Below are 26,592 nucleotides of genomic sequence, written 5' to 3'. Positions count from 1 at the left end.
ACCACGTAGGACACCGATGATAGTCAATAGGTTAAGCATGCACATTTAAAGATAACTCAAAAATTGCTGGTCAGATGAAAATTGACGCGGGACTGCGTGACAGGCACTGGCTTTCAAATAAAAGAATCATCAAGATTACAAATAAAAAAATCAATCGAATAATGATAACTCCGGTCGTTCTCGAAGTCTGGTAGAAAAGGGAAGTACAAGTTCAGCTAAATTTGCAATTCTCGACTGTCCAATGTCTTTTAGTAACTTTTTACAAGGAAACTAAACGGGACCTTAATTTACTCTTGTTCTTTTAGAAAATGACTGACGAAGTTTCCGCTTTCGAACAAAACAATTGGATTTGTGTTTTGAATCTTTTGTTGAAGTTATTATTTGTAAAAGAAGTAATTTTCTTTAAAAACAATCTTTGTTAGTGACATGCTCATTTGATAAAGCTTCATCGTCTTGGCCTTATCCCACATTATGTGATGTGGGTTCAGTATGCCCTCTCATCCTGTTGCATAGGGATTTGGTATGAGTTTTACGACTGGCCGTCTGCCTGGTGTAAATCCTCCTTCCAGTCCGTTGCAACGTGCCATATGGAGGGATTTTTTGTTTCTTCTTTTAATATTTCTTTTAGTTCATCCGTTTCTGCGTTTAACGGCTTGCATTTTAGTATAACTGCCCATTCAGATTCATGTTTGACTATCGAACCAGAATTTCCACCGAAGATTTTTCACTGAAGATCGTTATTCACCTCCACTAAAAGCGATATCATAAATCTTACATTTTAATAAAAAATCTACTGCAGTCGGGCGATGGAAAAGAAGATTGGTTTGATGCCGCCACATTTGTTTCTGCAAGATGATACACTGACACATTTCGCACAAAGGTCAATCGGCCAATATTTTTTCCATGCCAGACTTCGGCATTATGTCTAAAGCTAGGCGGTAACATTCTCGTTGTGTACGGGCACCGGTACCAACTTAACGGGCTGTAAGCTCGTGCAAGGCAATATAAAACTGGGTTACTAGAGATTTATAATAGTCCAGCTTGGTTTGCACACAGGATTTGGATTGTCCAATTATGGTTCTTCATCTTTTTATTTTTTTATTGCTTAGATGGGTAGACGAGCTCACAGCCCACCTGTTGTTAAATGGTTACTGGAGCCCATAGACATCCGCAACGTAAATGCGCCACCCACCTTGAGATATAAGTTCTAGGTCTCAAGTATAGTCACAACGGCTGCCCTTCAAACCAAAACGCATTACTGCTTTATGGCAGAAATAGGCAGGGTGGTGGTACCCATCCGCACGAACTCACAAGAGGTCCTACTACCAGTAAATTCGTAATTATTAATGAATTTTAGAATTGAATCAAAGAATGGAATAACATGACTAAAGTATCCACAATGTCAGCGAATATCTACGTCAAAACTAAAACCCGTAGAGTTTAAATGTGCCACGCAAAATCTTCACACGAGGAGCTGCACGTATACCACTCAAATCTGGCGGATTATCCGTGCTGGCACATAAGCCTCCTGGATTACGTTGCTCACAAGATGAATTCGTGTTCGCTACAATTAATTCAATTTTCAATCCTTCCACGATTTTGGATGACAGTGAAAACTCAAGTCTTTGGATGACTTGTGCCTTACACAAAAAGGATTCACTTTACAGAGAGGCTCTTGAAAACCTTTAATTACACCGGTTTGTCACAATTAACCTGTGACCGGTTTAATGTTTTTGCTTAATATAAATTCATTATTACGATTTTTATTCGTGAATTATTTTTCGCTAACTTTCTGGTCAAGTTTTGTCTATAATGTATTGTGAAAGAAAACGACCATTGATAGCTATATTCTTCATTTATTACTAGCCAAACCATTGTTGAACGGTCATTCATTTGACTTTGGTCTGATCGCTGTCAAACTCATCAGTTAGACAGACAATCTGATAATTTCCGGAAAATTTTCTCAAAATCGGTCCGACCGTTTTGGATTCTATAGAGAACATATTACATCAACTTTATTCGGTTATTTGTAGATATTTAGAATAGATACATATTTTTTTTTTTTTTTTTTTTTTATTGCTTAGATGGGTGGACGAGCTCACAGCCCACCTGGTGTTAAGTGGTTACTGGAGCCCATAGACATCTACAACGTAAATGCGCCACCCACCATGAGATATAAGTTCTAAGGTCTCAGTATAGTTACAACGGCTACCCCACCCTTCGAACCGAAACGCATTACTGCTTCACGGCGGAAATAGGCGGGGTGGTGGTACCTACCCGTGCGGACTCCCAAGAGGTCCTACCACCAGTGATTACGCAATGTAAATAATGTGTTCTACAATGTCGTAGTACATTATTTTATTCTATCATCAATAGTTTTCGCAAGGCACGCCATGTAAAGAATATCATAGGTAATTTTTTTACACCTTGAGTTACATTATTGGAGTTTTAGTAAGGATCTCTATTTTTTTTTCAAAAAAGATTTTAGCCTATGTCACTCGGGAATAGTGTAGCTTTCAAACAGTGAAAGAATTTTTCAAATCAGTTCAGTAGTTTCGGAGCCTATTCATTACAAACAAACAAACAAATCTTTTCTCTTTATAATATTAGTATAGAAGTATAGATAGCATATAACGATACAGAGAACCGAAATCTCTCTGTAAGACCCAGAAGTTCTCGTTTTTTACTGAATCTTCTCAGTTGTGAAATAGGATTCCAATAGGGCCCGTAAAGGGCTGTAATACTTGAATCAAAACCCTTTTTTCAATTCTATTCTTCACAAACATCGATACCCAAAAGTCTGTTCACCTTCTAGACTATTGGCACAACATTCTTGCTTATTAGAAAACATTGCAAAAAGTATTCGGTCTGTTATCGTATAAGTACATTTGCAGACGCCCTTCAAAGGGCTCAATAACGATCGAGATCGTAAGGGACAAAAGGGACAGGAACAATGTAAACTCGGTTGCGACGCGTTCCAAGCGAAAACTGTAATAAGTTTCTTTTCCGAAATTCGGTTATGAGAATATCGTATTGGTTTTTAGAATTGCTCATGAATTCGCAAGCACCCACGACTTGGAAGACAACGGGTTACTGGTGGTAGGGTGTCTTATGAGTCCGCACGTGTAGGTACCACCACCCTGCCTATTTCTGCCGTGAAGCAGTAATGCGTTTCGGTTTGAAGGGTGGGGCAGCCGTTGTAACTATACTGAGACCTTAGAACTCATATCTCAAGATGGGTGGCGGTATTTACGTTGTAAATGTCTTTGGGCTCCAGTAACCACTTAACACCAGGTGGGCTGTCAGCTCGTCCACACATCTAAGCAATAAAAAAAACTTGGTAAAAAACTTCAACTTTCTATTGAGTATAGGATTGGAAAACTAAGTCATCCGGTTCGGCTAAAAGGCCACGCGGTTCACTTCCATACGCCTTTTCTTTGATAAATGAAATCTGTGGCTTGTAGGAAGCATTTACGTTGGCCCTCATGGGTGACCCTCATGGCCCGAAAGATTCAGTAAGATAAGGCTCACCGGTGAGCACTGGGCCTGAATGAATATTCTCGATTTTTCATGTGGCGTTCACCATGTTAATAGCTCAGTTTTCTGTATAAACCTGTCTCCGCAACTTTCTGACGATTTCCTCAGCATTGTCTCGCTAATCGATTCTAAGGTCAAGGGTGACTCCAACACCCCTGTTTTGCTTACACAACGCTAACGTTTCACAGTTTCGGTCCTAACAAAGCTTTTAGTTACAACTTTTAGTTTTCCTTAATTTACTAAATAAAGTACAGTAAAAGCTCTTTATTCACGGGGCACTGGTTCCTTGAATATGCCCCGAATATAAAAACCGTGAATATGCATAAAAGCGCGCTTATAAAAGATATTCGGTTGGATATCTACATATTGGAATCTTTTTATCAATGTGTATTACCGATTGGATCCGCGAATAAAGAAATCTTTTGCCGCGAACATGGAAATTGGGTTAGCATTTTTTTTAAATCCGCGAATAGTGAAAACGCAAATAGAGGAAGTGCTAATGAGGAGCTTTTATTGTATTCATTTCGTTCCCATGCCGAATACGGGTGGGTCTATAATAATCTATATATTAATACGTGAAGCAAAAACTTTGTACCTCTTTTTACGAAAATTCCGCAGACGGAGGAGTATGAAATTTCCCACACTTATAGAGAATGTAGAAAAGGAGTGTAGAATATTCATATGCCTAAAAAATACATTAAACCATTAAAAAAACATTACATACACATTGTATTTGACACACACACGTATATGTAATTTTTTGTTTAATGTTATTCTGTAGTCAAATTGGGAATAGATTAACATTGTGGTGATATCTAAAATACCGAAAAAAATGCAGTCGCAAGTTGAGAACCTCCTCCTTTCTTTAAGTCGGTTAAAATATTAAAATAATCACTTCCAAAAGAACACTAAAATGTTGGAACATTTAACGGGCCCCAGTCTTCGTTGTCTAATAACGTTTTATATCAGCTATAACTTGATCGGCGAACACAGACGGGCCTACATCGTGAAACGTGTTACGTGTTATGCGGAGTACGTGCGAGGATGTTAATGCTGTACATGAAACGAGCTTATTTTAAACTGGGGATTTGTTTAGATTGCCTCCATACTTTGTATTTATGTATTAAATGTACCTACAGTAAGTTCTAGTGTTCATTTAAAACAATTTTAAGACGCAGAAAGCGCCTAGGACCTTTTGACAACTAAGATTTTTTATTGCCCTTGTAGGCAGACAAGCATACGGCCCATCCGGGTGGTGATGGTGGTGATGGTGAGTAGTTACCGTCGCTCATAGACGTCAGCAATGCCAGGGGCATAGCCAAGCCGCTGCCTAGCATACCTACTATTGAATACCACGCGTCTGATTACTACATTCAGCAGTAGATAATTACATGCGGTTACGGCTTTACGTGTTAATACCACAGCTCATAAAATCCGAAGCGAATTCATAATTAATTACTTTAACTTTCATACTAGATTAACTGAAAAAAAAACCCTATGATGAAAAGAAGGACAGTTCTCAAAAAGGCTGATTGATGAATGTTATAGAAAATTTGACGGTAGTTATCATAATAATATTAAACATAACATAGTAATAATACATAATACACATAATAATAATACACAAACATACATATAAACATAGCAATAATAACAAACATAGTAATAAACGCGAAATTAAAATTCTAATACAGAAACTGTCCGTGCGCCCATGAACCTCTGTATCGAGTTAACCTCTTACAATCTGAGGTCAGTATAAATCTAATTACATGGTTAGTCGTGCTAGTACATATGATAAATATACGGCTCACTCCAACATACCCCTTGCCTTTCCTTATTAACCGACCGAAGATGAAGGAAATATGATTATATATGCTTGGAACTGAAAGAATGATATTGTTAATACCCCAGTTTGCTGCCAGTAATAGTTTTTTGTTTTGTCTACTGTATTCACTGTTGATAATTTTAAGACTATTGATGTAATTGCCATCGAGAAAGAAGAGGTTGGTAATCTGGAACTATTCCTGCTTTGAAATGCGGCTTGAAGAAAAGCCTTGTCTAGTACACACAATTGTCGTCGTCGTGGCCTAAAGGATAAGACGTCCGGTGCATTCGTATGAAGCGATGCACCGGTGTAATCCCGCAGGCGGGTAGCAATTTTTCTAATGAAATACGTACTTAACAATTGTACACAATTGACTTCCACGGTGAAGGAATAACATCGTGTAATAAAAATCAAACCCGCAAAATTAAATTATAATTTGCGTAATTACTAGTAGTAGGACCTCTTGTGATCTCGAGTCCGCACGGGTAGTTACCACCACCCCACCTATTTCTGCCGTGAAGCAGTAATGCGTTTCGGTTTGAAGGGTGGGGCAGCCGTTGTAACTATACTGAGACCTTAGAACTTATATCTCAAGGTGTGTGGCGCATTTACGTTGTAGATGTCTATGGGTTCCAGTAACCACTTAACACCAAGTGGGCTGTGACCTCGTCCACATATCTAGGCAATAAAAAAAAAACACGGTTAGGCGGCGTTGGACGGCCTTGATATAACAACATGCGACATGATAAAACTCCCTTATCGTGGCTACTAACAGTACTCCTGATCAGGTACACGTAGCAACCAAACCTGATCCAATCTCGGTGCTGTTCGATATTGCCTACTAGTTCTAAAGCTAACAAAAGGCAAAAAAATGTTACAGAGAGGATGCGTAGATAAAATATAACATTTTTTTTATTGCTTTTATTGGCAGACGATCATACAGCGCATGATGATAAGCGACCTACTCTCTGAGATATGAGGTCTCTCCGCAAATCTCGTTTGAAGGTCTCCCTGGAAACAACGCGATCATAAGATTACCATGACAATTGTCTCTTTTTAATATTCATTTAAAATTGACTGGCAAATATAGGCAAGCTAGAAGGGAAAAGGGCAAGGTAATTGTGGGCAAGATAGAAGGGAAAAGACCCGCCGGCGGCCACCAAACCGTTGGTCGGATCAGGTAACTGCGCTCATCGGACTCTCTGTTGCGAGCGCCCTGAGAGTAGCCGAAAACCGAAAGAAATAGAAGCTGATGGTACAAAGAGCCACGAAGGGCTTTCAGGGACACGACCTTCAGCAATGAAGTATGCGACTAAGAAGAAGAATATTCATTTAACACTAAACATACCATAACGGGTTAAATTGACCCATTTTTGAACTTTAGCATTGAAATTGCACGTATCGTGTTATTGCTTTTGTGCATTTGACTTCACGACATTTTCTTACCAGTTAATCTACAGTTATTATATATTTTTTTGTTTTGTTTTGTTTATTTCGAGTAATACTTGTCGTATACCTTTATCTACCCGCTATAGTAGAAATAGGAACCAGTAAGTGTTGGTATGATTAGGGTTAAAGTTTTAGGGTTATATTTATTTTAAAAAAACTACATAATTTTTCATACAAAAAAGCGTACCCAAAAGTACAATAATTTACTTGTCAAATTTAAAGGAAGTTTCGTGTTGTTGTTTGTTCGTCACACGATCCATGTATCAGAGGGTTTATGTGTGAAATTTGTTTGTTATTGGATTGTAACTTTGCAAAACATTTAAATTTGTTCGCGTAACATTGCTTTGTATGTAAGCTTTTATGTACTTAGTACATACATGGTATCGTTTTAATATAGAATTATTTAATGAATCATGAATGAAATTCTACTGAAGTTCATATTACCAGATTCTTAATGCTAATGAAATTTACCATAATTCTCGTAAACCTGAGATGTCCCACAGTAAGTAATGACAGTGTTTAAAAATATCAATATGTAGATACAAAATTTTACATTAATACATAATATAGTCGGTTAACTGAATCATATAACATAGTTGAAATAGAGACGAAATGAAAATGAGGTTGGTAAGAGAGTGTTAACTATGAATGTGGAAGGATATAGAGGAAGAGGTAGACCTAAAAAGAAATGGATGGATTGCGTGAAAGATGATATGGGTAAGGAGGGAGTGGGCGAAGAAATGGTATATGATAGAGGAGTATGGAGGGAGAAAACATGTTGCGCCGACTACAGGTGACTGGGAGAAGGGAAGGAGAATGAAAATGAATTTGAACGCCTTATAAAGATGTAGTCTATCAGTTTATAAAATTAAACAGATTATTTTAGTCTAGAAAAAGACAAAGTACTCTTTCCGTTTCTTTAAAATAAAGCGCCTACCTTAAATGTACTGTATCAAGAAGTAAATTGATTAGATTGTACTTTTCTACTCACCTATGTAAAGCTCACCCTCTTTAAGAACGGTTAGCTGGTAGATAACTCAATTGTTTTATTTAAGTTCGCCATTTTTATAACTTTTCGCAATTATTATATTGTACTAACTGTTTGTACAATAAAGTATTAAAATCCACTTCAATTCTAATGGTGCTATATAACTATTTTAATTACCACGTACATCATTCGTCCATAATTATAAAACACTAAAACCTAAGAAGAGCAAGCTACAAATAAACGAAGGAAGTTTGTCAAACAAAAACATATGTGTACTAAAGTGTCGGTAATTTTCTCGTGGCAGTCCATCAGCTGTAACACATTTCCCTTTCGCGGCCTGTTTCCAATCTGAATCAATTTCCTCAGTGACGCGTCACGTTTCCTCGCGCAGTTTTTGCTTAATTTGGCCTCATTCTTGAGGTTGCCAGTGCGTTACCCTTAAGAATTTCTATTTTCGACACATTTAATGAGAAAGAATGTTTTGTTTATTTTTTATTTATTTATTTAGACACACCAACATTCACACAAAACATTCAAGCTTAAAATTAACATGTAAAAAATTAAGTACTGGTATGCAAGCCAGTTACAGGCATGTACAGCAATCTCTTATAACACACTATGACATGTTACAGCAATTTTACAAACAGCGGAAAAATAGGCTAAATTTAAATGTTAACAGTACGACAAAAAAAGTATATTTGAAGATTCCAAGGATTCCATATCTATTGCTCAGATGGACGGACTAGCTCACTGTTCATCTGGTGTTAGGAAGAGACGTAAGTTCTAAGTCTCAGTTGTGTAGTGCAACAGCTGCCCCACACTTCAAACCGAAACGCATTACTGTTCTTGTTCAGTCTGATGCATGTTTTTCAGAAAGACTTCACTATAAATGACGTCATTTGTGGGCAAAAGAAAAAAAAATCTAATTAACAATTTTAAACAGCTGTTAGCCTTAAGTGATATCATGGGGTATGATTTGTGTAAAAAAAAATTAAAAAAAATTATATTTGATGACAATATTTAAAAAAAAAGCAGTGATATATCAAGAGTTTCAATTTGTTTCACATCTCTTAGCCATTGCTTCAAGAACATTGTCTCGTGTACCGGAAGAAGCAAATGGAAAAGAAAAACGTTTGATGTTTCCAATAACATTAAAGAGGTCTCATTTTCTTGAAATAATAAAACAAACATATCGTTTAATTGTGATTAAAAGGGCATTGTCGTTTTTATATAATTACAATAATAATTGAAATAAATGCGTCATCTTAGAATAAAACTTTGAAAGAGCTAGAGTCTGTATTAGGATCAAAAAGTACTATTGCAAATCTTAAGGCTGCCACCTTCCTAATTAATACTTTCCAAGTACAATGCCATCGTCTACTAATTTAGAATAATAAAATCGATACGACTAATAAGGCTCTGACAATTTTCAATCTCAAAGATCACGCTGAGTTCGCTCGCATTCAAAATCAATCTGGCAACACAGACATACGGCCTTAAAGGGAGGTTCCACCCCTCGTAAAGAGGGTAGGGATTACCATTATCATGTGAATCACACTTGTTTGTCCCGAATTAACGTGTTCCGGACCAAGTGAAGTCGGTCCCTCACGCGTTCGTATGAGTTTTTCATGAAAATACGAGAAAAGTCATTTGTCCTTTTTGAAACTGCCGTCTAGACTACGTGATTTTAAGGGGAAAGTGTATGCTAAAAGAAAAGTTTGTGGTTTATATCCTTAAAATTACCATATTATGTGCTAGTTTGTTTGTAATATATTACCATTGTTGTCCGTTTAAAAAGTAGGTTTGTTGTCTTTGACTAAAAAATAACAGATGTTAAATTTTTAAGTTTGGAATCTGTTTTTTTTTTATTACAGTCGAGTAACTATTAAATTTCGGTCTTTGCACTAAATTCGCGAAAGCCAATAAGGATTAATCCGTTGCTCTTTATAACTCGCTTTTACGACAGGATCAATGAAAATGCCTACAAAAAGCCTTTTTAACGTCGAGCTTAGTAAACGCTGAATGTTTTAGCGGAAATATAATTTATTGCTTTCTTGACGTAAACGTAAAAATGCTATGAGGAAATTACGTTTTTCTAGAAAAGAAATTGAATGTTTTTTTTTTTTTTCGGTGCCTTCAGTTATTTACATTTTCTTTTTTGTTGTATGCTTACTGTTGAAATGAGCTTTATTATAGCTTATAGCTATTGAGTTTATTTACGGGATCAGTTTGTAATGTCATTTCGTCGGTAGATTGAAATGCAATTATTATTTTTTACTGTCAATAACGCCACGTTAACTGGTCCCGTGGTAAGTTCGTAAAGAACTTGTGTTACAGATTTTATTATACACATACGTATATTTAATATACATTCATAACCCTGGAAAAGACATTTTATATTATTCATACAAATATCTTCCCTTGGCGGGATTCGAACCCGCGACCACCTTGTGTTGTGACCATGTCACTTACCACTACACCAGACGGCCGTCAAATATATAATTCTTTATCATTCATTGGTTTTAATTAGTCCAAATGAAAAAGAGCGACGGGACAATGTAAATCATGAAAATTATCTGCGGAACATTTTTAGACTAATTTGTCACAAAAAGTGATGTAATTATTGAACCGGAAAAAAGTAAAATGTTAGGGAAAAGTTCAATTTTTTTTCCAATTATCAACTGGTTTACTGGTGGTAGGACCTCTTGGGAGTCCGCACGGGTAGGTACCACCACCCCGCCTATTTCCGCCGTGAAGCAGTAATGCGTTTCAGTTCGAAGGGTGGGGTAGCCGTTGTAACTATAGTGAGACCTTAGAACTTATATCTCGAGGTGGGTGGCGCATTTACGTTGTAGATGTCTATGGGCTCCAGTAACCACTTAACATCAGGTGGGCTGTGAGATCGTCCATCCATCTAAGCAATAAAAAAATAAAAAACTTACCGCCAGCGAAAGTATTAATTCTAGGAAAACAACCCTTTTCATGTTTAAATGATGTTGCTTATGTTACAAAACAGGCGAACTTATTCCGCCATTATGACTTAGCCAACTGTAGCAAGCGTGTATGTCTATTAGACGGAATTGAGGGAAACGTAATGTACAAACCAAAATGGCGGTGCTCGGAACACAAACAAAATGGCGTCCTAATGATACGTGTAATAGTGCTATAAATAACTTCTGAGGACTCGCTTCACATAACAAACACGTTTTTCTACAAATTCAGTATACACATATTCACTGTAACATGGAGAATTTTGACATGGCAAAGTTAATTAGTTTAATTATTACACATGTTGACTCGGTAATGATCATAAAAGCTTGTACATTGCCCGCTCGCGGTGTATTTAGCTGATAATTTGAATGTGGGTACATTAACAATCATAATTGTACAATATTGTTTTTTTTTTAAATTGAAAACTTAGATTATAATGTTTTTTGGAGTACGACTGTAATACAAAAAGCCAGATGAAATAAAAAGAAAGAAGAAATATTTAAAATGTATGGAAATATACGACTCCACATCTCATATATACAACAGTTCACTACAAGATAGTATCTTTTGTGGCTTTGTGGATATTATATTATATTTTGTAGATATTATCTTTGTGGTAAGATGTGAATTCAGAAAAGCGAAAGATCTTCCTGATATTGCCCACATTTTAAACTAAATAGTACCTCTACAAACAGGACTAGAAGAAGTTTAAGCAAATAACATAGGTGTTCCGGAATACCCCGCTGAACCAGAACTAGCCTGCCAGGTCGGAACGCGATAAACCGCCAACCAGTTGTTCTTACACAACAGTTCCGTAGAACTGTTGCCATGTAGCGCGCAAAAGCGCAGGTAGCGCGGTCTCTCCCCTTCAGGTTACGGGACGACAGTAACCTTCACCGGGGGGGAGGGAGGTCGCCTCCTACAGGGGCCGGAGTTGAGCACAAGTCCTTCTCCGGCAAACAAACAATATACCTGAAACAATCATGGATATGGAAAATTATTTGTCCAAAACGGTATTTCATATTTTTAGCCCCACAGATAAGTTGTTCATGAAATTATTCTAAAACTTCTACTGTATTTAATAGTTTCATAAAGCCTCCATTGAAGTTTGCACGAAAACTGGCAAAGTTGTAATTGACATGGCGGGCTGAAGTAAAAACTGTGACACGAGTTCTTAAGTTGGCTTGCACTTTGAAGGCAGTTAGTTGCCAAGTCTCTGCTGATCATAGAGATACGGTTCATTGAACTTTAGTTTAGAACTGAAGTTGTCAATAAAAATATATATCCACGAAACTAGACGCTAATGTGGAAGAATAAAAATATTAGACAGCAACTCGGTCCTGCTATATTTTCAATATGATTATCTTTGTAACTGTATGAACAGTTGAAACAATGAAAGTATTGGAATTAAAAATAATGTAAATTACAGTTGCTACGTATTTTAGTTGTTTTTAAGAACAGATTTCGAATTTCTCGCTAAAATGATCTATAAAGGATAGGTTACGAATTATAGATGAAGCAGAAGTGATTGATGATAATCATAGGTGGTGATTCACAGAAGATAATCTACAATAGTTCCGTTCTTGGTATAATAACCTGGACGTAATTGAAACAGATAAAAATTATGTTACACCAATATCCGCTTCGAAAATTTCGGTGATAATTTTCAAAACGTATTCGTTGTTAATTTTACTTTCGTACTGGATTATTGAAAAAAATTTGTCTTCCCAATAGCTCTACTATGAAGTGTTTCAGGATTATCCATTCTTTCTGGAACACCCTGTATATGTAAAAAAACATTTGCGATAAGTCGTAAATACATTTAATGTTACAGTTATGCTTCCAGGATAGTATAGAGGGTATTAGAACGTGTTTAATCTCGAAACTGGGACCTGTTTACGGGTCCTGTTAAATCAAATTGTTATTACACGGATAAAGGTGATTTTGTGCTCAAGAACGTGATCTTGTTAATGTCGAAGTGTGCACAGATCAATAACATATAGGCAGTAGCGTTTCGGCGATGTGGAGCAGCTTTGGAAAGTGAACTGCGCCGGTGGTAACACTTTGAAATCCAAGCTAGAAAGAAATGGGAATCGATCATCAGATATAACACGGTAGATTCGTTACGCGTTATAGGAAACGCGTTGTAGGACTATTCTCGCATTGCGCTTGTATAACCCCATATAACGCGTTATTATCAAATATAATATATAAATATAATATGATGTAATCAATCTTGTTACAATTCAAAAATTAGAACACAAATTTAATAAATTCATTTATTTTAATTTTATAACAATACAATGGACACAATGTGCAAAGTTGCGCGAAATCATGTAATTATGAAATGTACAAATCATTATAAATTTCAGAGTAGAGAAAATATAACGTGTGAAATCCGCACCCGTGTTTATACGAGGGGTTGAAATCGCGTAATATGAAAATGCGTTATAAGAGTACGGTGTTTTTTTTTTATTGCTTAGATAGGTGGACAAGGTGGACGACGACATGGGCGACGGTAACCACTCACCATCAGGTGGGCCGAATCCTCGTCTGCCTACACAGACAGTAAATAAAAAAAGGAAATGTCTTTTTAGAACACACCAATTATTCTCAGACGATTTTTTTTCTACCATAGATAAGGGCGCAACTAATGATCTCGCGTCACGCAAAATATGGGTCAAGGTGAGTCGGAATTGTGGGTGCTTAAGCATATTTTGATAGTTGACGGGAATGTGAGCAGGTAATTTTCGAAGTTGGTCGGCCTGGGAGGCTTTGAACACAAGTCAATAAAGTTTGTACACACACACGCTTTTTTTGTTTTTAATTGTAATAATAACTGGGAAAAAATCACGCACGGTCGTGTCCGGCCCCAATTTAGGATTTCCTATGTCACGAGAACCAGAGACTAATAAACATACTGTTACGCCGGTTCTTACCGGCAAAGCCATCTATTGTCGAATAGCAGAAACGGATATCAAAGGAACTAGTAACGTCGAGAACGTTCGAGAAGTACAACGCCATCTATTGTCAGATAGCGGAAACACACATCGAAGCTACTCGACTTGCGCAGAATGCTCTCGATAAATGTAGGGGTGTCGTATCGACTATAAAAGCGTTGCAGAGATGGCACGAAGTCAGTTAGTAATCGGAACTACTCGAAGCGAAACAGCGAACGGATCACCTGAAGCGAAGCGGAAGAAGCCAATTGAACATTTTAAAGTGTTAAATACAGTTTTAATTTACACTTTGGTAAAAAAATGATTTATCCCGAACCCCAGCGCGTAGCAATACCTACATATGTTTAAAATACATAAATAGATAATAAACACTCAAACAAAGAGCAAACAGACCTGTTCACCACAATATTTCTCGTTCAACATTCAGGGGTGTCAACAACTGCACCACCGAATCAGTTAAACTTTTACTGTTGGCAGGACCTTTTGTGAGTCCGCGCGGGTAGGTACCACCACCCTGTCTATTTCTACCGTGAAGCAGTAATGCGTTTCGGTTTGAAGGGTGGGGCAGTCGTTGTAACTATACTTGAGACCTTAGAACTTATATCAAATCAAAAAAGTTTTATTCAACATAAATGAAAGTACATACTTGTTGAACGTCAAAAGAACTACCGCCTATATCTCAGGGTGGGTGGCGCATTTACGTTGTAGATGTCTATGGGCTCCAGTAACCACTTAACACCAGGTGGGCTGTGAGCTCGTCGACCCATATAAGCAATAAAAATAAAATAAAAACTTACGATTCTTCCAAATTTTTTACAATAAATGAGTAAGTATAATTTCATCGCTATTGCACTTCTCATATAAAGTGATTATGTACAGCCATGAACCTCAGCAACGATAATAGCTCAATCAAATCGCGAACTAAAAACAATTGCAGTTTCCAACCAAATCGCCAGTATTTATTTGAATATCTCAAAGACGATAATCAAGTGGGATACATAACGGAATAGCTTCAAACGGTCCTCGGGCTCCTTTGAAAATCATTGAGCGCCCCAGTCGAGCGCTAATTCCGATCCCTTTTGCATTTATGGCGCTCTTGAGCGTTTGTTTTTACTCGAATTATCATAACAATGACGGCAAAACATTTCAGCAAACCGAACTCATTTGTACATCAAAGCGATGTAGATGAGAATAATTTGTTTCTTTTTTGAAAAAGACAAATATACGTATGTTAAATCAATAAGTAAATGTTTGGCGTAGCTGGTACCTATCATAGAACACAAGATGAAAGATGTCTGAACGATAACGATATTTTCAAATTAAGTTTGCGTAAATACTAGTTTCGAACAATAACATTTTTTTTCCTCTATCTATTCGCTGGTGGCCTAGGGGCCTACTCCAGCTACGCTTGGACGAGTAGACGAGCTCACATGGACTCAACCTAAGAGAATTTGCTAACACTAGCCCTAGCAAGAGCAGTGCTTCGCAGAATCTACCACCGGATCGGTATCGCGACCCATTGAGAAGATCCGGCAAGAAACTCACTGGGCTGTATCTTTGGGACAATAACAAAAGTATTGTCGGTCTACACGTGCTTGGTACAACGTCTTCCATTTCTCGTTAACCTTCCAAAATCATATGCTAAGAATCGATTTTTATTCGATTATTAATCGAAATTTAATTGTTTGCCAAATATTTCAAACCTTTTGACAGCACTAATTATTACAGGCGGAGAAACCAAAAAGAATGTGTGTTCTTTTAAAGTGCCGTGAAACTAACAGAAACGAACGTTTTTAACGACTGAAATATTGTATTTATATATCTATAATAAAATAAACTTTTGTTAGGAATATAGGAATCGTCCTGCGAAAATCGAATTCGCATTAAAATTTATTGATAGCTTTAGAAGTTGCAAACTAATAAGACAAACACGAATCACGATTTTCGTTTACACGCCTTCGAGATCTAACATCCTATTAGTCAATAAGCTAAAATTTGGAAACAACCACCAATAATCCTGATAATCAAAGTTTAGTTATTTACAAGCTACGTGAACAGGGTAAACTACGATTTTGGGAATGATATTAAACAAATATGCGACGTTAGTTAGTATTTTGTGATAAGCTATACATTGTCTTGTTGTTCTCTTCAATGAAACGATTTGGCTCGTATTTACAGGTTTATTAAAAGATAAAAACTGAAGAACAAATAATAATGAAGTGCAATATGAGTGCATTAGATAATGTAATCGTTAAAGATGTCTATGCGTTCGCGATCGCTCGATGAAGTGAAGCTCGTTGGAAGGCGAGAATAAAAACTTGTTTGGAGGGGGATTTAGAGATCCTTAACAATAATGAAGCGTCATTCCCGTGTATACGCGATGTAAGAGATCACTTATTATTCATTTATTAAACTGCGTAATAGTTAATTCATGCAACGTTACATGTAATGTTTAAATATTTGGGGTGAGATTTGGTACTGGTGGTAGGACCCCTTGTGAGTCCGCGCGGGTAGGTACCACCACCTTGCCTATTTCTGCCGTGAAGCAGTGATGCGCTTCGGTTTGAAGGGTGGGGCAGCCGTTGTAACTATACTGAGACCTTAGAACTTATATCTCAAGGTGGGTGGCGCATTTACGTTATAGAAGTCTATGAGCTCCAGTAACCGCTTAGCACCAGGTAGGCTGTGAGCTCGTCCACCCATCTAAGCAATAAATAAATAAAAAATGGTATATATATTATGTTACAAACTTATATCCCTAACTCGAATGATTTACGTCGCTTTTATTAGTTTTTATTTATTTGAGGGTATTTTCAACTGATCTGCTGAAATGACTCTGTAGACCGACGGTTCGAATGTTGTTGCTCGGAATTAGTATATACTATATACGCAAATTTATTCATTATTAAAAAAATATTTTACGCGATTCTGATCTTTGACAAATATTTTTAGTTTTACGATAGCCATAGCCATTGCTACATTTACAAAATCATTTAGGCATGATCAAGTTCAATGTCAGTAGAATTTGTTTAAGCTATGCTCAAGAGCCAAGCTGTTTAGATACAAACTTATATCGGACACGTGGAAATAGTATAGTTTAAATTTAGACGGATATCGTTCCGAGACTACAGCGGGCGATAGTTATCTTGTTAATCTTTACATATATATTTCTTGTGTGCGTGAGTTTGTCACTGAACTCCTCCTCCGGCTGGACCGATTTTAATGAAATTTTCTGTTTACCTTCAAGTGGATTCGAGAATGGTTTAGATTTACAAATCAGCCCAGCATATGGCGCTGCAGTCGGTATCTAGGTTATTTATCTTTCTTAGAAATAATTTATATGGCAAAATATTTGTCGGGTGAGCTAGTATTTTTATATTATCCTGAACAGTTTGTACCACGAGAAAATCATCTGTCTTGTGACAGTTGATTCATTTGAAGAATTACTCTTCCACATAATTCGCCACCGGAGCAGACCTCATCCCCTGCTGAACCTTTACTCTCGTCCACACTGCGCTTGAGATTTTAGAGAAGTCCTTCGTCTTAGACGGCGTCTTGCCTATGTTGCTGGCATGACTGATTTCTAAGAGCGATACTTAACCTTTAACCCTTTACTTATTACTGAATTTGTTCAGCATCCTAAAACCGTGCATCCTAGCGTCGAAAAATAATTGGATAATTGGTACTTTCTGATTCTTCTTTCATGTTATTCAATTAATGAATGATGAAATGTCCATTGATCTCTAGACGAGTGTCCTCGACTTCAAAGTATAAGTAATGAGATTACTCAAGTAGACAATCTGACAAACCCTTATTTTGTCAGTTAAATTGGCACAATCTTGTAACACAGATATTTTATTCACAAAAGAAAATTCTATAGTGCTTTTGATACTTATCTATACTTAGCAGAATTAAAATTCCGTATAGAACCTTCATTGGGACTCTTTATTTTTTATTGTGCCGATCGGTTAACGAACACATTGTCCGGTTGTTATTAAATGGTCATTTGAACATATAGACATACCAACGTGAATGCCATAAACCTAGGGACCTTAGGTCAAAATATCAAATTCTATTTTGTGACTGTCATCTTATCCATCAAACTAGAATGTTCGGCTGTGTAGTGGGTAGCTATTACAGATCACAAGATATTTGATAGATGCCCGAATCTCGCTAAAGACATTTTCCAGATAAGTTTGCATACATGTACACATATAAGATTCGAACATCGGTCTACCGAGCAATTTGACCAGTTCGGTGGAAGATCTTCCTTATCTCGTCTCCCTTAAATTTAGTTAAACACTGATTTGAATATTATAATGTTATTGACTGTTTGCCATTGGATTTGTTCTAAAAATAACTTCAATGTGATTTATTTGTAACGAATGTAATATAACGTTTAAGTTTATTTTTTATGTTTTTTTATTGCTTAGATGGGTGGACGAGCTCACAGCCCACCTGTTGTTAAGTGGTTACTGGAGCCCATGGACATCTACAACGTAAATGCGCCACCCACCTTGAGATATAAGTTCTAAGATCTCAGTATAGTTACAACGGCTGCCCCACGCTTCAAACCGAAACGCATTACTGCTTCACGGCAGAAATAGGCAGGGCGGTGGTACCTACCCGCGCGGACTCACAAGAGGTCCTACCACCATTAAATTTACTTGACTTTTAGTTATTAATAATTCGAGTGAGAAAGCCAGTCTAAATCTTTACACAAAACAGCTGTATAGATTATTTGTAGGATCAACAGCTATGCCTAAACTTAAAGATATGCGCCATACTCGACTGAAACTTTTGCCATGATAAAGAAGTTTGTAATTGCATGCTCAACATTGAATTATTTAAAGATGCTAATTTATTAATTTCCTTGAAAAGTAATTAGGCACGAATCGTTAATGTTACTTTGACGAAATCTCTCTGTAAGAGTCTTGTACATTATTTTATTATTGATGTATATTATTGGTGTTTTGATATATGCAAGAATGGAAGAAACACATTAATCCCCTTGTAACACAAATTCTTTTGGGCTTTGGATAATCAGTATCGTCATACGAATATATTTATTTCACGTGGATCCATATTGTGTCATGAAAATGATTCGGACTGTAATTCAAATCCATTCTTGTCGAACAATAAATGCAATGATCCGTTTCGTCTAATCGACTAGCTTTAGAAGGAATTGGAGAAATATCTCCGATAGCGTTATTGTGTAACTTTAATTTCATATTAATACACAAAATTTATACAATCTTCTAATTGGAGTTTTATTACCTGCTATATTTTCTTCGGAAATTTTATTATTTACCCATGTTAGCATATCCTAACAGTGCTTTTTTATTCTACAGAAATCCCATATCTGGAGTTGGACGAGCCCGATGAGGGTTATCATGGGCTGATCAAGGAGAACGAGACCCTGGTCGAAGTGACTCCTCCGATCCGTGCCCGGGGACCGCTCTGTTCCTTCCTGATACTAAACAACATACATCATGGAGAGGCCCCTTTTGAGGTAATTAATTTTAGAGAATTCCATCACAAACTCAAAGAGTTAGTCTTTATAGCTATTAAAATACAAGCGTGTACAAACAATTATACTTATGACGTTTTATTGTAAGAACGTCCAATTGTGTTTATAGCCACCAGTAATAAACAAGATCTAAAACCACATAAATTTAAGTAAACATGAACCATATGGTACTTAAAATAATGCACGATATTACTTAGCCATAGTAATTGCTTTTGATAGAATTAAATGTTCAAGCCGCTAACGGTTCGATAAATATTCAGACATCTTGCTACACGGTCGAAGTTCTACGAGTCTACAAGAGGCAGACATGGATTCAGATTTAAAAAAATTAAAGATTCGGAATTAAACACAACTGATTAAGTTTAAGATAAAGTAGACGATACATTAGGGGTGCCTGGCAGAAAACCTCCCCGAGTGTTCAGTGGCTGCTGGTCCTTTTGTTTTCTTGAGAGGACGAGCAGGCGCTGGGCCGGTGCACCCTGGGCGTGGGCAACAATCTCCTCGTGAGGGGTGAGAAAGAGGAGATTGTTGCCCACGGCGAATTTCTGCCGGGGCGGAGGAGTCGCTCCCGAGGGCTCTCTATCTGCGCAGCTGCAGAGTACACGACTAGGGAGCAAGGAGGGGTAGACCACGGGCTGTTTTACAGTTCGTGGCCTAGGGGTCTCCGCTACGTGTACGTCGCGGTGATCGAGGTGGAGAAGACCGTGGGTTGCTCCTCAACCTGCGGCCTAGGGGCATCCGTGGCGAGGTGATTAAACCACGGTGCCGGGTGGTGGCTAGTTTAAGTTAGTTTAGTTTCGTTTAGTTTAGCTAGTTCATATATATATATATATATAAAAAAAAAAAAAAAAAAAAAAAAAAAAAAAAAAAAAAAAAAAAAAAAAAAAAAAAAAAAAAAAAAAAAAAAAAAATTGCTTGTAGATACCGACCAGCGGGCGGTATATCCTGCACCGGAGGCATCTGCGGGCCTCGGGAGGATCAAACACCCTCCCAAAAAGAGCGGCCACATCGCCTTGGGGAAGTTATGTGCGTACCACCCACTTCTTTAATATGAAAATGGCTAACTATGAGAGAGATTTGTCATGCGACCCGGCTGACGCCCGGCGCTCGCAGGTACCCGGGCCTGCGAGTGATAAATTGGTTACCGATGGACGCGCAGGAGTAGGCGACCAGGCCCCTGTTGCTGATAATATTACTGGAAGCAGTTATTTTGAAAATATTGACGGAGGACCGCGTGGGTCGTCTTCCGTTAGAAAACGCTCACGCGACAATGCTCCAGTGGGAGATGGGTCGGTGGATCTGTCCTCAGATGAGGAAGGCTTGCTGCCCCCCAAGAAATTACCGACCACGAGGAGAGGTCGGCAGGCTTCGAGAGGAGTGAGTGCTTCACGGCCGCGGAGGAACGCACAGGGTAGGTTCGTGTGCTCCAATACTCCGGCTGCCAGCAAAGCAGATAGTGACATGGGGGTCACTACCGAGGACCCTGGTGGCGAGAGCTGTGCCTCGCTAGGGAGCTCAAAGGCGGAGATCAACGCCGCCCGAAGAGAGCAGCGCAAAGCTGTCGCGGCCGACGAAGTGTCGGAAATGGCCCGACGCGCACGCGAGCGACGCGCTACTCTAGCGGCGGAAGGGGGGGAACCATCTGCGGTGGCCCTAAGTCAGCTTGCCTTGGACGGGGTGGACTTAGTCCTGAAGGTTGCCACCAAATCCGGCAGCCTGAAGGGCACGTTTACCCGCGGTCTGAAAGAAGCTGCCGCGGACATTAAGGAGGCGATTGGCATCCTCCTCAACAGGACGGCCTCTGACGAGGTTGCGAAGTTGCAGGAGGAAAACAGCCGTCTCCGAAATGATATGGAGGACCTCCGGCGACGAGTCACTGCGTTGAGCGAGCAGCAGCAGCGGCGTACGTCCACTGATGCCGCATCGGTAGTGACCCCGGCTCCCGCACCGAGACCGACAAGCACTCATACCGACGACGAGGTCGAGCGCATTGTCCGGCTCTGTATGCTCCAGTGCGGGAGCATGGTCAATGCTCGTATGGAGGCAATTTCTCGGCGCCTCCCTGCGGAAATCCTCCGTCCGCCACTAGCGGCCGATACACGGCGGAGGGCTGAGGAGCCGCCGAGACCTAAGCCTAGGGAGGGGAAGCCCGCGGAGGGTGTCAAAAAGCCCGTCGAGGGAGCCCCATCGAGCGATCAGCCCACGACTGCTGGGTCTAAGGGTGAGACCTGGGTTACAGTCGTGGGCCGCAAGAAGGCACGCAGGGTCGCCAAGGCGGCCTCAGCAGCAACGCATGCGCCCGGCCAAACCGCAAAGGCGGTTGCGCAGCCTGCGCGGCGGGCTGCCAAAGGCGGTCGCAAAGGACCGGAGATACGTGCTCCGCGTTCCGAAGCTGTGACGCTCACGCTACAGCCCGGAGCTGCGGAGCGCGGCGTAACGTACCAGTCGGTCATCGCCGAAGCAAAGGCCAAGATCAAATTATCAGATCTTGGTCTTCAGGCCGTCACCCACAGGCAGGCTGCCACGGGTGCACGGTTGTTCGAGGTGGCTGGTACTACGAGTGGCAGTGCCGAAAAGGCGGACGCTCTGGCCGCCAAGATGAGGGAGGTCCTCAGCCCCGAGGACGTCCGGGTCTCCAGGCCAATGAAAACCGCAGAGGTGCGGATTGCTGGACTGGATGACTCCGTGACCTCTGAGGAGGTGGTAGCGGCCGTTGCCCGAAGTGGAGAGTGTCCATCGGACAAGGTGCGGGCCGGCGATATACGCACCGATGCCACCGGACTCGGCGTGGTCTGGGTTCGGTGCCCTGTAGCGTCGGCGAAAAAGATCGCCTTAAGCGGCAGATTGCTGGTTGGCTGGGTTGCAGCGAGGGTGAAACTTCTACAGCCCCGGGCTTTGCGGTGTTTCCGGTGCCTGGATAAGGGGCACGTCCGGGCAAAGTGCACCGCTGAAGTTGACCGCAGTGACCTTTGTTATCGCTGCGGTCAGCCCGGCCACAAGGCGGCTCAGTGTTCCGCGGCGCTCAACTGCAGCTTGTGTTCAGCTGCAGGGAAGCCAGCGGGACACAGGCTGGGTGGAGGAGCCTGTGGCGCACCAGCCAGCAAGGCCAAGAAGAAGAAGAGGAACTCAAAACCTGCCGGGGAAACCTCGCCACCCCCGCAGGCTAGTAGCTCCGTAGCCGACTCCCGGCCCAGGACCGTTGCCGAGGGAATGGAATGTCAATAATGGCACAATTCCATTTCCTCCAGGGCAATATCAATCACTGTGCCAGAGCTCAGGATATTTTACTCCAGAGCATGGCAGAGTGGTCGATCCACGTGGCTGCGGTCGCCGAACCGTACTTTGTCCCCGCCCGTGACAACTGGCTGGGGAGCATTGACGGCTTGGTGGCCATTATCGGCCAGACTCTGATCAACCCGTCTCGGGGCCGCGGCTGGGTTGCTGCGGTCTCGGACGGTATCGGCATTGTAGGGGCGTATTTTTCTCCCAACAAGAGTCTCGCCGACTTTGAGGGGTTCCTCGTCGAGTTGGGCGCCGTCGTAGGCCGCTATCACCCTCGTCCCGTTCTGGTGCTCGGGGATCTCAACGCCAAATCATCGGCGTGGGGATCTCCGGTCACTGACCATCGGGGCGAGGTGCTAGAAGAGTGGGCGGTGACAACTGGTCTGGTCGTCCTGAATCGGGGTTCGGAATACACGTGCGTGCGGCAGCGGGGCGGCTCGATAGTGGACGTCTCGTTTGCTAGCCCCTCTGTCGCCAGCCGAGTCCGCGACTGGCGTGTCGCCGTGGAGGTGGAGACGCTGTCGGACCATCGGTATATCCGGTTCGACGTCTCTGCCCAGACCGCGAGCGGCCGCCAGCCAACCGCCCCGATTAACGACGGCCCACGCTGGGCACTTAAGCGCATCGACGAGGAGCTACTCGAGGAAGCTGCCTTAGTCCAGTCCTGGATTTGGGAGTCGACAATGAACAGTCCCGTCGACGTCGAAGCGGTGGCGCTGTGGTTTCGAGGGGCGATGACGCAGATCTGCGACGCGTCCATGCCCCGTGTCCACCAACAGTCCGCAAGGCGCCAGGTGTACTGGTGGACCGACGAGATCGCGCGGCTGCGCGTTGAGTGCGTCGCGGCTCGCCGCCGGTACACGCGATACCGGAGACGACGTCGACGGGATTCCGTCGAGGAAGACGCGCTGTATGAGGCGTACCGCGCGTCTAAGGAGACTCTGTGGCTGGCCATCGGCGACTCTAAGTCGCGTGCCAGGGAGGAGCTGCTGGGGTCCCTAGATCGGGATCCGTGGGGGCGCCCCTACCGTTGGGTACGGGGCAAGTTGCGTGCCTGGGCGCCTCCACTGGCGCAAAGCATGCAACCCCAGTTGCTAGAAGCGGTTGTATCGGCCCTCTTCCCTGAGCGAGCGGAATACGTTTCCCCGGCGATGGCTTCACCCTCAGCCACAGACTCTCGAGAAGAGGAAAGCACCGATGTCCCCGAGGTGACGCAAGCAGAAATGAGAGCGGCCGTGTCGCGACTCCGGTCTAAGAACACGGCCCCGGGACCCGACGGAGTTCCTGGTCGAGCACTCGTCCTGGCTCTGAAGGAGCTAGAGCCCCAGCTGAGGGGGCTCTTTACGGCATGTCTCGAGCAGGGTCAGTTTCCTAGTGTATGGAAGGAGGGGAAGCTGGTCCTGCTCAGGAAGGAGGGGCGCCCCGCGGACTCGCCGTCCGCGTATCGGCCCATAGTGCTGCTCGATGAGGCGGGCAAACTTTTTGAGCGCATTATCGCAGATCGCCTCGTCAGCCACTTGTGCAGGGAGGGGCCGGACCTGGATGACAACCAATTTGGTTTTCGTCGGGGGCGCTCCACCATAGACGCCATCATGCGCGTGAGGGCCCTGGCGGAGGAGACGGTGTCCCGGGGTGGGGTGGTACTGGCGGTGTCTTTAGACATCTCCAACGCTTTCAACACCCTACCCTGGAGTTGTATTCGGGAGGCTCTGAAATACCATCGCGTGCCTCCCTACCTCCGCCGCACGGTAGGGGCTTATCTGGAGGGTAGATGCGTCACTTATCGGGGACGTGACGGTGCCGGTCGGCACCTCATGTCGTGCGGTGTTCCACAGGGATCGGTCTTGGGACCGCTCCTGTGGAACATCGGCTACGACTGGGTGCTGAGAGGCGAGCTCCCGTCGGGCGCCAACTTGACGTGTTATGCGGACGACACGCTTGTCACTGCCCGGGGGAGCTCGCACAGGGAAGCGACGTTGATAGCCGCGGCTGCGGTGTCACTGGTGGTGAACCGCATCCGGCGCCTGGGCCTGGAGGTGGCCCTAAACAAGTCGGAGGCTATGGTGTTTCATGGCCCCCGACGTGCGCCGGCGCCGGGATCACACATCGTGGTAAGTGGGACCCGGATAGCTGTCGAGTCCACCATGAAGTATCTGGGATTGGTGCTCGACAGCCGATGGGAATTCGGGCCCCACTTCCGGCGGCTGGTGCCCAAGCTGATGGGTGCAGCGGGCGCGCTTTCAACGTTGCTTCCCAATTTGGGGGGCCCGAGCGCCGCCTGTAGGCGGTTGTACGTGGGAATCGTGCGGTCCATGGCCCTGTATGGGGCCCCTGTGTGGGCGATGGACATGACGGCCAGCACACTCGCCATTCTGCGTAAGCCGCAGAGGGTGATGGCCGTCAGAGTCATCCGCGGGTACCGCACGATTTCCTACGAGGCGGCTTGCGTCCTGGCCGGATCCCCGCCCTGGGACCTAGAGGCGAAAGTACTCGCGTCATTATATCGATGGCGCGAGGAAGAGCGGGCACGGGGCTCGAGGCTGGTGCAGCGGCAGATCGCGCTGCGCCGAGAGGAGCTCCGTCTGGCCTTGGTGGAGGAATGGCGGCAAAGGCTTCTGCGCCCTACCGCCGGCCTCGCAACCGTCGAGGCGATCCGGCCAGTACTCGACGACTGGCTCGGGAGAAGGCACGGATCCCTGTCGTTTAGGGTGACACAGGTGCTGTCGGGGCACGGTTGCTTCGGCAAGTACCTGTGCCGCATAGACAGGGAGCCGGACGCTCGGTGCCACCACTGCGTCCACTGCGGGGAGGACACGGCGCAACACACGCTCGCCGAGTGTGTAGCTTGGGAGGAGCAGCGCCGTGTCCTCACAAATGAAGTAGGAAGCGATCTGTCGCTGCCGGCCGTAGTGCGGAGGATGGTCGGCAGCGCAGAGTCGTGGGACGCGGTGGTGTCCTTCTGCGAGGACGTGATGTCGCAGAAGGAAACTGCAGAACGGGAGAGGGAGATCTCGACTCCCTTTCCCGGCCGCAGAAGGCGCACCGGGCGCAGAACAAGGGCGGACAATGCCCTTTTCCGCCCCCCATGAATGGGTCCAGGGGCGAGGGACTTGGGAAAGCCCTCGCCCCCTATTCGATGGACCTGAGACGGAGGCGCATGCGGGTGTCGGCGCGTGCCTCTGAGGCGATGCACGGAGTAGCTGAACGCCTCACTACTCCGTGCAGGAGACGAGGCCTGGATAGACCGGGCCAGCACTGGTGTGGGGCTGCGGAAGAATTTTGGATTCCCGCGGCCCTGCGCGCACGTGTGGGTGGACACCGGGGTGGTTTTAGCCGGTAGGAGTCCGGCACGCCCCTTCGCTTTTCCCTAGGCGAAGGTAGTCCATGAGGATTTCCCCCCGAAAAAAAAAAAAAAAAAAAAAAAAGACGATACATTAAGAACCATAGCTAACTTAGAAACATAGCAACGTATTTGACGTAATGAAATTGAATCAATAGACAGAATATCTTGAAAAGTTGTTGTTTCTGATTCATACATTGATTGCACAAATACTCTTCTTCTTCTTTGTTTAGTTCATGCAAACTTTTGCATACGCCGTAACTTTTAAAAGGCTTTGTGTGTTTTGTTGGTGGGATTTTATCAACTAATGTCACTGTTGTCTTGGTCCATTGAATTCATACTGTAAATATCTTTATATAATAAGTTACAAAGGCTATCAAATTGCTGTCGTGGTGAAGATTCTTAAGACTTTCTTTCCTACGCAAATTTTTACTTTCTTATTTGAGGAGTTTCTCACCAAAAATGCATTTACCGAGTACGTCCCGATCTTCCGAAAAGTTTCAATACGCCATTCCGATATCTCGCAGCGAGGAAAAGCTTCCAAAAGCCAATAACTCGAAACTGCAGTTCTGTATCTTATTTTATTTCTCAGAAACTCGTCTAGTTTCTGCATTTCCAACGACTTTGAACTGATTCAACTATGTATTGGCTTTAATTATTTTCTTCGCTGTGCAGTTTCTCGTACACAAG

General features: G+C 42.6%; 1 protein-coding gene and 1 long non-coding RNA gene across 2 annotated transcripts in view; both read left to right on the top strand.

The window, feature by feature from the left end:
• Positions 1-26,592, top strand: part of LOC134201545 (uncharacterized) — a 358,050-nt gene that overhangs the window by 243,309 nt on the left and 88,149 nt on the right. The window lies entirely within an intron of this gene.
• The window catches only part of LOC101743966 (calsyntenin-1), a 186,645-nt gene that overhangs the window by 134,967 nt on the left and 25,086 nt on the right, over positions 1-26,592 (top strand). The window contains exon 2 of the mRNA XM_004923444.5: positions 19,102-19,262. Coding sequence (XP_004923501.1) covers positions 19,102-19,262 — 161 coding nt within the window. The remainder of the gene's footprint in view (positions 1-19,101; positions 19,263-26,592) is intronic.

This window comes from Bombyx mori, chromosome 27 (assembly GCF_030269925.1).
Source record: "Bombyx mori chromosome 27, ASM3026992v2".
In the NCBI taxonomy this organism is placed as follows: Eukaryota; Metazoa; Arthropoda; class Insecta; order Lepidoptera; family Bombycidae; genus Bombyx; species Bombyx mori.
The sequence above is the reverse complement of the archived record's forward strand: the minus strand, read 5'-3'. Positions and strand labels throughout refer to the sequence as shown.